This window comes from Nannobrachium achirus (genome assembly GCF_963921795.1).
Source record: "Nannobrachium achirus genome assembly, chromosome: 20".
Taxonomy (NCBI): domain Eukaryota; kingdom Metazoa; phylum Chordata; class Actinopteri; order Myctophiformes; family Myctophidae; genus Nannobrachium; species Nannobrachium achirus.
Window position 1 is genome coordinate 39,908,966 of NC_137827.1, and position 13,071 is coordinate 39,922,036.

The 13,071-nt window shown below is 43.1% G+C and overlaps 1 protein-coding gene across 1 annotated transcript; it reads right to left on the reverse strand.

Moving 5' to 3' along the window:
* Nucleotides 1-8,642: 8,642 nt before the first annotated feature.
* Nucleotides 8,643-12,850, reverse strand: supt7l (SPT7 like, STAGA complex subunit gamma). The gene is made up of 5 exons (XM_080750353.1): nucleotides 12,819-12,850; nucleotides 11,637-12,098; nucleotides 10,678-11,002; nucleotides 9,722-9,959; nucleotides 8,643-9,287 (listed from the first exon to the last, which is right to left on the reverse strand). The coding sequence occupies exons 2-5, from the start codon at nucleotides 12,068-12,070 to the stop codon at nucleotides 8,995-8,997; spliced, it is 1,290 nt and encodes a 429-aa protein (XP_080606479.1). The 5' UTR covers nucleotides 12,071-12,098; nucleotides 12,819-12,850; the 3' UTR covers nucleotides 8,643-8,994.
* Nucleotides 12,851-13,071: the final 221 nt, after the last annotated feature.

Below are 13,071 nucleotides of genomic sequence, written 5' to 3' on the forward strand. Positions count from 1 at the left end.
CTATGGCTGCAACCACAACGAGTGCGGGACAATGTGTTAAGCTTGCCGAAAAAGAAGAAGAAGAGACAAGGGTGAAGGGTGGTTAGCCACGCCCGCATAAAAAATAAATGGGACCATATTTTAACAAAACGCACGGTGATTGAAGCAAGACTTTAGACTATAGCGACTGGAACCACAAAGTATTTATGACAATGTTTATTAAGGAAATAAACTCAAGTGTAAAGTTCATCAAAAACCATTTCACTTGAATGGAGCATATTTCTTTTTGGAACCAGCAGGGGAAACTATAGCTAGCGGCCATTCTTAAGAACTTGTTGTTCTGGGTTTGTTTCATCTTAATTCTGTGGAACTTCCCCCTTGGTAAATACTTTGCTCGGTTCTTCATTGTTGTCGCCCTTCCAGGCATTGAGCTTGTATATCGTCTATTTTCAGCACACACCTGAGAGCAACCAAACATAAAATTACTCTCTTCTCCACTAGTCCCTCCCTAATGTTTAATCTAGTATTTATTTTGTTGACGAAATAGTCAATATATTTAGTCTTAGTTTTAGTCATCACAGCTTAGTTTTTATTCAGTTTTCGTCAGTGAAAAAAACGCAGGTGACAAACATTTTTTGCCATAGTTTTAGTCGACGAAATCGACACTGTGGCAACGTGCCCTCAACTCTACAGTACCTGCTTCTGTAAGCAGTATTCACATCTGGACTCCCCAACTCTCACCCTGGACAGGGAGATTGTAATGATTTTCTGTCTAGCTGCATCGATAACACATCATATTTGGATGATCAGAAGATAGCAATGCTCTGGCGTATGACCAACACATTGGGGAGAACTATTGGCTCCCGTGACAGGTGCAAGGTTAAGCTCGCTTTTGTCTCTCCACCTCCACTGGTCCGGCCAGGATTCTGCTCTGCATACCAAGCTTTTATACCAAGCTATGCACCTCGCATGCACGTCCATTTATATTTTTCATGGCACATTACCGTATTAAATCTGATAGGATAAATGCATGAATGACCGTGAGTGGAAAATAACAAGCTATATGGCGTGTTTATTGGCCTGCATTAATGCAACCCATTTCCGCTGTGTATAGTTATCTGTGTTTCCATGTTATCAAACTGTCATTGACACCAAATTGCTCAAGACATCAAACTGTTATTTTACAGGGTCTGTTTCCCATACTTAAAACAAAGAAACTGTCCAATTGGATGGTAATTGTCACGCCAGTGGCTGGCTTGATTGGCGTAAATGCCTCTATTTTACACCCAGAGTCCAATGTAAACAGGGCTTTTCATAGCAATCGGTGTCACGCTGTCAGTAATTCCCTCACTGTAAGCTACACCTGGAACACAAACAAAAATTAGTTTGCGGACATGCTGCTAACCCTTCTCCTGTACAACGGCTGAATTCATTATGGGAGAGATAGGGCATTAATGGAAATTCATAATACAAGTGTCGAGGGCATACAAAGTTAGCAGAGGTTAATTTCATTCTATCCCCCCTCTCTGGCAGCAAAATGCTATCTCCGCTTGCACACTTAAAAGGTGGAGTAATTGAATCATTTGTGTAGCAAAGGCATTTGAAGGCCACAAATCTGAAAACCAAAGCGCTTAGTAACTTCTGCGAGAGACACAGAGTTTGCTTCGGCTGCATTGAACAGAACCCAGTTGTATAATTGACCATAATGTAAATTATTGTATTTTCTTCCTGAAAGAGGACCAAACAGCACCCATTGCTTTTCTTGCAGACCATTGTTTTGTGGTCTAGTTTGCTCATGTAATTCAGTCTCTGACTTGATAAAAAGGATAGGGTCAAATACGGATCTTGATGATGGAGCAGCGCATCTATGGATATCTGACACTATCGACCACTTTCTAAATTTCATCCTGATGGTCTGTAGTGCTAGCTGAAAATGTACCTGAGTTCCAAGGTCACTTTAGCTTCTGAGTATGGGCCAAATATTTCCCCCAATATTATGATCACAGAATAATGTACTTAACTTTGGAATTATAGAGCCATTTAACACTTCTCACAAATCTCTGCTTTGAGCGCAGATCCTCGCCAGGCCGGGTTGCCTTTCCAGGGCTGTCAGTCGTTGGTTGCAACCACCAGGACACGGGAAAGCTGCGGGGAAAATAGAGAGTGTTTGACAAATGGTGCAACTTGTTGCATTTGTTGTGCCCCTATAGGGCAGAAGTGAAAGCGGTTTTGGAGTTGCACTCTGAAGGCACATACGCGCACGCACACACACACACACACACACACACACACACACACACACACACACACACACACACACACACACACACACACACACACACACACACACACACACACACACACACACACACACACACACACACACACACACACACAGCATTGTCTGCTTGAAGAAGACAACAAATTGCTTTTTAAGATGCAAGCAAAAATAGATTGTAAAGTAAACCTTCTCTCCATATTTAATAATATGTGCACTTGTCATCCAATTAATTGACCCCTGTGATGCTTTGGAACTATGGACCATGGAAAAGAATGTGTTTCCAAAATCGAAGGGATTTTACAAATAATATGATGCTACTTTTCAACCCAAGTTAGCAAGCATGCAATCCTCCTTTGCCATCGGTTCTTGCATTTGAATACAGCAGTTTTGCACCACCTTAACATTTTGTTCGACAGTTTTGGAGAAAACACACAAATAGTACAAATAGCAGGCATGATAGAATCGTGTCAGGATATCAAACAGTGAACATGGAGGCCTGGAGCCCAAGCTGTGACACCGTTCTCTGCCATCCATTCCTCCGCACACTCAAAGTATTTTGACAGTTTGGGTAAAATAGCCAACAGATAACAGGGGAGACGCAATGGTGTCACTGTCATGTACATGTACACTGTATAAACAAAGCAACATGGCAGCTTTATCAAACTGTCAGTTGCACAACAGCCATGTCACCCAACGCTGCTTATAACGTTGGTGTCCAGTGGTGGAAAATAACTAAATACAGTTGCTCAAGTACTGCACTTAAGTACACTTTTTGAGCTACTCCTATTTCCTTTTTATGTACTCTATATTTCTATAACTATTTTGTTTTTATTCATAATTATTAAAAGTTTGGTGTTAATAAGGCAGGGTGAGCAGAAAGAACATATTGTATTTGTCACAGTGTCCTACATTACCAACAAAAATGCTATAACTAAATAGTATGCCCAGGATAGTTGTAACTAACTCTACTTTCACAGTATTTCCCTTTTATGTACTCAACTCTTTCTACTTCACTACATCTAAGAGGCAAATAATGTGATGCGTTGTGAGCTTGTCGGAGTACTTCTTCCACCACTGACAGTGTCATGCATTAGGTCACACTGCACTTTTATTCTACGTATGAGTGCGGATTCTGAATTTCAATAGGAATGAAGTGTTTTTTTTTTTTTTTTTTTTTTCAGAACTCAGCAAATGACAGCAAAACACTCCATTCTCATTGAGATGCATTGGCAGAATCCGCCCTCATACTGTAGGTAGAAGAAAAGTGCGGCATGAACATGCCCTTGTGCTACTCCATCACTGAGAGGATAGCCTATATGAAGCTAAAAGCAGGGTGAGCAGAAAGAACCCCATTTGTCCCAGGCTGTCCTGGGGGCCAGTACTGGCATGGCCCCTACATTACCAACAAAAACACAGTACGCCCTGGATTCCACCACCTGTTCCACAATATTAGAAGCAGAATTAAGGTCTTCAGAAAAATGAAAGGGTCTAGGAACTTCACTCTCTGGTTTATCTTAGCGATAACTCTTTGAAGTAGGTAGCTCTGCATTTCGTTTCCACTGACTGAAGTAACGCATGATGTCCAATAGTGTCCCCCTGTTTGAAAAATGTTCATTATCCATCTTCGTGCAATGGTCCAAAACAGAGCTACAACTAATATATTGTGACAGGTGACAACTTTGGCTAGGCTATAATCTAATACTGAAAGTTTACTGTTTGCATCAATCACATAGCCTCTCAAACCCAACTACATAGCTTGTTAGACACACGTAACATACGTCGGCTACCCAAAAACACTGATAACCAAGCTGGGGATGGGTTTCCATTCCGTAACATCCCCATTCCGAAACCAGGTTAGCATTCACCAGTGTCGGCAGGTTAACATTTCACCAGGTTAGCATTCACCAGCGTTAGTTTTACTGAGGTTAGGGTCAGGGTTAAGGTTAGGTTTAGGTGGTCGGAATAGCAATGTTTCGGAGTGCCGATGTGTAACCATACAAGCTGTCAATGCACCGTGTCATGGCACATCGAAAGCTTACACATCAGCTTACATATCTGTTCTTTTGGGCTCATAATCATGAATGAGGCACGACGCCGTGACGAAGTATTGGCTACAAACCAAGCATTTTGATAACCAAATAAGCCTGTAGCCATGTCACACTATGTGCACATGACACGGTGGGCAAAATATGTAAGTTGACGTTAATGCAGAGCACATTAAGTTATGTTGTGTTAACAAGGTCATCGGCTGCAGCCGGCACAACGCTACATAACACAAACACTCAACGTTTCAAAAACGTTCTCTCGTGGATAATCCTACCATCTTATAATATCAGAATATAAACAAATGCCAAGTTAACTGACATTAGATAGTGGATGCTGAGCCTCCATGTTACATTGTTGAGACTGAGGCCGCGCAGCGTGCACACCGGGGAGGGAAAAGGAAAGGCAAGGAAAGGACAATATTTGTTTGGCTTGACATTCATTAATGCATCAAATGCAAATGCATCAAATAAAGTTTGTCCACAAGACTTTGAGCTTGAGTCCGAGTCGAGTCTAGTCTTTGAGGGGCGAGTCAGAGTCGAGTCTAGAGTCTCATTTAGGCCTACTGTATGGCGACTCCGCACTCGAGTTGCCATCTCTACATTTTAGTATTAAAGTTTTTTTTGGCCTGATGATCGGTCCAGTGGTTTGCAAGATTAGCCCATATAGACAGACACAAACACAAGCAAAGGCAAACCCTCTTCTGGATAGCTCACCTCAAGATCCACATAAGACGAGGAATGACCTTTTCTCTTGTGGATGTTTCTCTCTCTCTCTCTCTCTCTCTCCCTCTCTCTCTTTTTCTTTCCTTGAGTGGGAATTGACATGCAAGCAGGCAGTAGCGTTTTGGTCTAGTAGTACATTTAAAAGCCAATTTCAGGCACGTTTCAATTTCAGTGGGCTAAATGAACGAGGACGTTAAGAGCATGTACTGTTGATGGGGTGGGGATGGGTTGAGGGGCAGGGCACCATATGATACCGATACCATCAGCTAAAGTGCTTTCAGCACCTTGATGATGTGAATACATTAAATACAGCCATATCAGTTGTGCGTAGAATGGAATAAGAAAGGGGTAGTGCTATTTTTATGTATTCATGCCATCTCTTCAGGCATAATGCTAAATTGATTATCCTATCCCTTTGCTGCAATGACAAATATGAGACAAACCACCTTCTCAGAGACTCCACCAAGGCTACAGAGAGAGAGAGATAGATAGAGAGAGAATTATTTGTTTTTGTAACCCAGCCGGTTTGACTTACAGCACATTGGTGTTGTAATCACCTAGCCAGTGCAGTGTCTTAGCAACCATTAAAATGTTGCTAAGCTTACTTTCTAACCAAGACAAAGTGTAAGGTTCAGGATACAGCAATGCAAAGCAATGCAATGTGGACATGAGGATACAGATCCCCAATGCATTCAGGATCCATAACATTCCATGTAATGGGTGCTTGTGGTGTTGATGATTTGTGGAATACCCCCACATGATTCTGTAAAACTGATGCTTGCTCAGAGGGATAGGAGTTTTGGTATCCCCATCTATTGAAAATACATACAATGGATAATTGTGCTGTCCTGCTGTCACAGCATGTGTGAAGCACAATACTGCCATCTGATGGAAAAAGGAGGTATGGACGCTGATGGAAACGACAGGCATCAATTCCATAGTTGTTGCGACTGTCAGGTCGCAGTTACTATCAAAACCTCCATCAGCTGTCAGTCAGTCAGTCTGTCTCTCTGTCACGTCATGTCACACTTTTGCCCTACTCATATCTCTGCCACTGTTGCCCCTAGCCATGCCAAACTTTGCACACTCCTTGCCTGCCAAACCACAACCTCCAGGACCCCTGGGGATCCAGGGAACCCCTGGTGACGTGCCAAAACATGCAAAAATGATCAAATGACCACCCCAACAGGGCTGCGCACAGGGAATTCCCGGGGACCACCGACTCCTGGTGCTCCAGAACGGATGCAAAAGTGGTTGCGCCCGCCACTGCAACGCACATAAAATGCCGTAACTCGGGCTAGGAACGGCTGGGACAGCCGGGGCCGGTACCCACGTGTCCGCCTCGCCGCCTGCGTAGAGCGCCACCTACCAGCGGACCCCCGCCACTGCAGCCCGCTAAAACGGCCGTAACCCAGTTGCCCATGCCATTACAGCTAAATCCCACATTCTCTGGGCCAACTTAAGCAATACATTTGCCACGCACATCCCCTTACGCCCAGGAACAAATGGCAGTTACAGGCTTCTTTGTGTATACATGTGACCTGACGGTCGCCTATCTCCCGATTAGGAAGTCTTAATGGTTTACCTGGAATGGGGATGGATCAGCTTTCAGTATCCACTGTTAAGTCTAATAACAGTTCGTGCCGCTTTGTGACCTTGTAGATCGGCTATTTCCACTACTTTTTAAATGTTTGTTTTCTAATTTATTATGGAATTTCATAGGTTTTTCTTTGATTTCTTCATGAAATTACTGAGGGGAACAAACATTTCATTTGTTTTTTAATTCATGAAAAACTTTTTATGGGTTGTTTTTTGAAAATGTCATGACATAGTTGACCGGCCGGCCGTATCAAACCCGAGTCTAGACTCATCTTGGCTTCTTACATTTTGAATGAAAAATGGTGAACATGATGAATTTCACAATACATTTTCCCTCACTTTACCCATACTTGTATTTAATTATTTAGTTAGTTAGTTGCAAACAGACAAAACAACATTAATACTGCATACTAACACTGCATCGCTGAAAACCCCAGGAAAACGGTCCACTCGTCCTAGACTCTTCACCCTCCTGGCCCCCAAACTGTCGAATAAACTCCCAATTGCACTTAGAACTGCAGACTCACTCCCTATCAATCACTACTATTTCTATGCATTTGATGTATTGATTATTGCCTTGCTTATTGTAAATAGCTCTGTATTAAGAGTGTCTGCTAAATGCCTAAATTGTAACATTAATATATATTAACCATGAACTCATCAACCTTTATCTCAAGCCTGGTTTTAGACTTTCCACATTCCAAAGTTATTTCATTTGTGAGTCACTTTCCTCCCACCATCCCAATCATATTGAATTTGTCATGTCAAATAAAACATCTTGACATTTTTGTAATTACTCTTCTCTCCCCAGCGCAGAGCACCTCGAAGGCTGTCGAGAGAGGCTCACATTGTTCCCTTGACATGTCGCAGCATGATTACACTGCTAAATTGTGACAAAAAAATTAGAAATTAGGCAGTGGTGAAAAGTAACTCATTTACTCAAGTACTGTACTTAGGTACAATTCTGAGGTATTTTTACTTTACTGGAGCATTTCACATTTTCCGTACTTTTACTTCTACTACACATCTCAGAGAGGCAGATATTGTACTTTCACTCCACTACAATTATTAGAGAAAATAGCCAATCTAGATACATTTTTTTCTATTTATCTTTTTCCAGGGTTGAAAGTGGAAGATTCATTTCTGTTATCATGCAGGCAGATAACAGTCATAATCGGAATCCATGGCAAACCCGACTAGCGGAACAGTTTTGACAGTAATATTATTCATATTATCCCACTGTGGTCACTTCCACATGGGACAAGACAGTGACAAAAATCAAGTTCACTGTTCAGGGTGTTGGGGAGGGCGGGGGGAGTGTCTGGTGTCAGCCAAATATCAGTTAGTTTCCAGGCGGCATACGGACAATTACCTGACTATTTGTGGAAACAAAGGAGAGGTGTGGAAGAAACTTGCATGTATTCAAGCTTGCTCATTTAGCATGCAAATGTATGCGCACTGTAATTAATTTGCCATTAAGTCTGGATTGATGTCCCCTTTCTGATGCAGACAGCCGAGCTATAATTGCCCATGGACTTACGTTACCAGCTCTGCTTCATTACAGCAACAGATGCTCATTCAGCAAAGCGGCGTCAGGTTGACAGGTGTGTCAAGTGCGTCTCCAAAAGTGCCAGCCTGGTGTTCTTCTGTTGTGATGTAAAGAATAGTGCATGGGATTGTTGTGTCATTGTCAATACTTAGACGACCACAACAGGAATAAACTGTTTGTATCCTATATGGGGATAACCATGTTATACATGTGATGACCATATTATAAAGAAAGCAATTTGTTTAAATATTAAGTAATACTATTCTAACTGAATGCCTTGATTTCCCAAGGCAGCAATACTCTCTGTACTCTAGTTTCAGGCTCTACCAAAATCACAATTACTCAAATGTATGTGACTGATGAATTGGGGGGAAAAAGAGGACATACATTTTTATTATTTTGGCATTTAATCATATTCATATCTTCAGTGTAAAAATGTTAAACTAAGGATTACAAATTGTTACTCTTTTATAAAATCACAAACAAAACAAAATGCATTCATTCCGTTCTTTCATCTCATTGACAGCCCTGTTCAGCTTCTGTGGCCAAACTTATTACAATACTCTTCAAGCCCATCTGCTGGATCTAGGATGGATTTATGCATAACGATTTAACGCAGGGCCAGTGGATGAAGCCACATACTAGATGTTACAACAGTTGTACAGTACATATTTTTTTATTTTTTGATCTGTTTAGTCTCCCTGAAGGATGGCCAACTCGAAGCAGAGAGAGAAAGAAAAAAAGATGCTTGATATTTCATGGAGTCCATTGTCTCTCCTCTACTGAAAGGATGGCTATGGAGCGTGTATAATGGGACTTCACATTTTCTTCACACGTTTCCTGGGTCTCTGGTTGAAGACGGGCGAGGTGCCTATCAGGGAATCGGGCGAGTGCGAGGCATAGCTGGCGTCTGACGCCGCACCTCCAGGAGACGCTGCCATGGCTCCTCCAGACTCGCTCATGGTGGACATGGGACCCCCTTCCTCGAACACTTCACCGACAAGGACCCCGTGATGGTGGTGGTGGTGCCCCGAGCCTTGGCCCTCCTCCCCATCTTGAGGCTCCATTTTCACATGTGGCCACAAGGGAGAATTGGTACCCGCGGCGCCAGCTTGATGAGAGCGTGGAAGAGAGAGACGCAAGAGAAGAATTAATATGAATGAAGTGTGAAATTAAATGAGTGCCAAGTGCCAACTTAGACCACTTAATATTGAATATATCATCGTTGTCGGGCGGAAACCTTGTATGTCCAAAACCGTTCGTTTTGTATTTATCATTTTAAAAACGATCTAAACTAGTGAAAATAGCCGATCTACGAGCACACAACGCCTCGCACCGCGAGGCGTTGTGTGCTTGTAGATCGGCTATTTTCACTAGCTTTGTGCGACAGTCTTGTATGACGAAGCAGGGCTTTACTTTACGAAAAAGATACAAGGTTTCTGCCCGACACTGACGATATATTACATTATTGGTCAGGCTCAAAAACACCTCTAGTAAAATGTGTGTAAAATTATGAATGAATTTTAATATAAAGGCTAGTCTAACCAGAGGCATGTGGAGATTGGTCAGCCTCCAGACCAGAGGCCAGTCTCTCGCCGTGGGCCCCCAGCACCCCCATAGGAAGGGCCTGATCCCCGGAGGCCAGGTCTGCCTCGGGCTCCTCGCTGATGGGAAAGGAGATGTCACTCATAGGCTCCTCTTTGATCTTTGGTGGCTTGGAGTCCTCCAGGGCCTTCTCTGGGTTCACCAGACGCTCGTATTCTTCTGACAGATCCTTGCTGACCTGAAGATGGACAGTTACACCGATTAGGGAAGTTTTGGTCGATAGTCAATAGTCATTTTATTTGATTTAACCACTTAAGCCCTATTAAATCACATTCTAAAATAGCACCACTCACCTCACGTTGTGAGCTTGTAAAAGATTTTCAAAAACATTCGCATTTCACATATGACTTGCCCACAAATAGGGGGCACCAGGTTTAAAGTTGTTCAACCTATCAGCTGCATAATTGCCAATACCAATCATCGAAAAGGGAACATGGCCCATGTATCGGTTGAGCTCTTGTATCATTGTACCCATCTCGTTGGTGAACACAGAAAGGTAGATTCCTGGCTGATTAACTCAATGTTGTATTTGTTTCAAGCATTTTTTGATTATTATGTGGTTTCCACAATACATATACAAAAAGTCTTTCCATGTTCAATTACAGGCAATGAACGTATGAATGAATGAATGAACATACTGCTTGTATGTTCATTCATGTAATAATATTGATTATTACATTGTAATACTATTGCTATTTATTGTGTTAAATACATTCCAAACATTTGCTTTCTTTCCGAATGCAATAGATATTTGGGAGCAGGAACAACTACAAGATAAAACAAGAGAGGGACAATCTGAGAAGCAACTGTGTTTCGTGGTTGCAATTTCTACTCAAATATCGACATAAAGACATCAAAACAGACATCACAAAAAAACAACAACAAGAGACCCTCACCTGGAGCATGTAACTGTGGTAGTCTTTGATGCGAACCTGCCAGAAGCGCTGCAGGGCCAGCACGCTGCCGATGCCCACCTCGTGGAACACCTGCTCCATCACGTCCGGGAAGGGGCTGGCGCCGAGGCGCGCCTCCCGGTCCACGGCCACGCGCAGCAGGCGCGACAGGCGCAGGTAGTGCTCGTGGACCAGGTCGGTCAGGGTCTCCAGCACGCTCTCCTGGGCCGACTCGAAGCCGGCGTGGGCCAGCACGGTGGCCACCGACTGGTAGAGGAGCTGCCTGCACGAGGGCCAGCTCAGCTCTGTGACCGGTTCCCCTTTACCCCTTTATTAGGAGGGAGGAGCGATAAGGGCACACATTAACAAGGGTCTTCAACGTTTTCAGGCCAAGGACCCCTAAGTTGAGAGATGAAGCAGGGACCCCCCACAACCTTTTCAGAGATTCCATATATTCATTGTTTGACAGCAAAATCATCAGTGTATTTTGGATTCATGTCAATTTGTGTTTTCAGATATTTAACCACTTGAACCGTCAATACTTAATACACTTGACCTTTCACTCTGTACTTAGCCTGTTCTTTTTACCCTATACACCAAACCTCTTTGCCCAAAAACAAGCTCACAACGCCTCAAGCTGCGAGGCTTTGTGAGCTTGTAGATCGCTATAAATGAATGAAACTTTGTTCTAGATACATTGCACATGCAGTGAATTATTCCAAACCTTTTTTGTTAAGATTTTAAGGCATACAGCTCATGAATATCAAAATATTACAATATTACAATAGACCACTCAAGACAAGGATTTATAATAAAGAAATGTCAACCATCTGAAGTCAGAGTTGCTTTAAGTCCAGTGGGAAGTTTACGCAGTCAGTTATGATTTGGGGTGCTAGGGCATCTGCAATCTTTACACAATATATATATATTTTTTAGATTGATCTGTATATACAGTAACTCACTTGTAGAAGTCACTCTCAGGGTCACTGTGGCGAAGCTGAAAGGGCTGCCGGGGGGCCTTGCTGTCCAAGGGCAGCAGGTCATCCGGCATGGCAGGCGGCGTGGGGGGCCGCAAGGGCAGGTTGGCGTCCGCCTCCTCCACCTTGCTCCCCCCCTCGGAGGACGCGGCACCACCGCCCTGACTCTGGGCGGCGGCGGCCAGCAGGCTGCGGAGACGGCGGGCGTGCTGGCACAGCTGCACCGTGTGGATGGTGAGGCTGCAGGGCTCAGAGGGGATGTCCAGCATGGTGGTGGGCCGCGGGCGCTGGGCAGAGGGCTGGTGCAGCGGCGGGTCCTGCATCTCCACCGAGCGGAACTCCCGCTGAAGCAGGTCAAAGGAGCTGCGGCTCGGAGGGGCCCCGGCGGGGCCCGGGATCTCACCCCAGTATCGCATCATGTTGGCCGGCTGCCCAGACAGGTTCAGTCTGGATGGGAGGAAGGTAGTGAGCACACAAAAAAACTCTTGGTTATAACTTTAGATTTTTATAGGAGACCAAAAAGGGGGATTCATTCAGGTGCAAGCATTAATGCAAATGAATTGCAATTACAAAACTATATTCAGCCCCCTCAATAGCTTTTCCACGAGAGACAAACTGTAGTTTATTTTTTATTTTTGTATTGTGAAATGTTGAATTAAGTCCCCCCAACAACATTTCGATGCTTGTACCTCAGACAGTGACAAATAAAAACGTCTTGAATCGTGAAAAGCATTAGCACCTGCATTTCAAATAAGAATACATTTTTATGTTTTGATCAGCATTTAGTCTACGTTATTTAATTGAATATAAAGTGTAATCATGTTATAATGTCGGATTGTCGGCTGTCAGTCAGTGTGTGAATAAATCGAGCACCATAATTGTAAAACGAAATTAATTGTAAACCAGACTCTTTACATATCAGCTGGACAATTTTCACATTAAAGTTATACTACTCTAGTCTACACACAACAATGGTTCTCAAAGTGGATTCCAGGGACTCTGTGGGTTCCTTTATGGGGGTCTAAATTGACCGTACACGTCTGTAACTCTTACGGGTCCATTTGGTTCCATTTGTACACTGTCAGAGTTAAAGGGAAAGCTTAAAATTTTAAAGTTTAAGAAGGACGTATCTACAAAATGCAAATAAACGCAATAAACAGCACTCACATAATAGCAGGGAGAGATGAGCAGTCAAACGAAATGCATCGAATAAAGCTGTTCGGTCATGAAGTGACTCCGTGATGAAACCTCCAGCACGACTTGTAAAACGTTCCGCAGCAAACACAGTGAATTGAATTAAAACAAATGTTGTGAGTTTTATTATAATGAAAGTTTAACCACAGACGTCTGACATTTCAAATGTAAAATACATTTGTGTGTTTGGCTGTCTTTTGAAAATACATTCACAATTATTATGCGG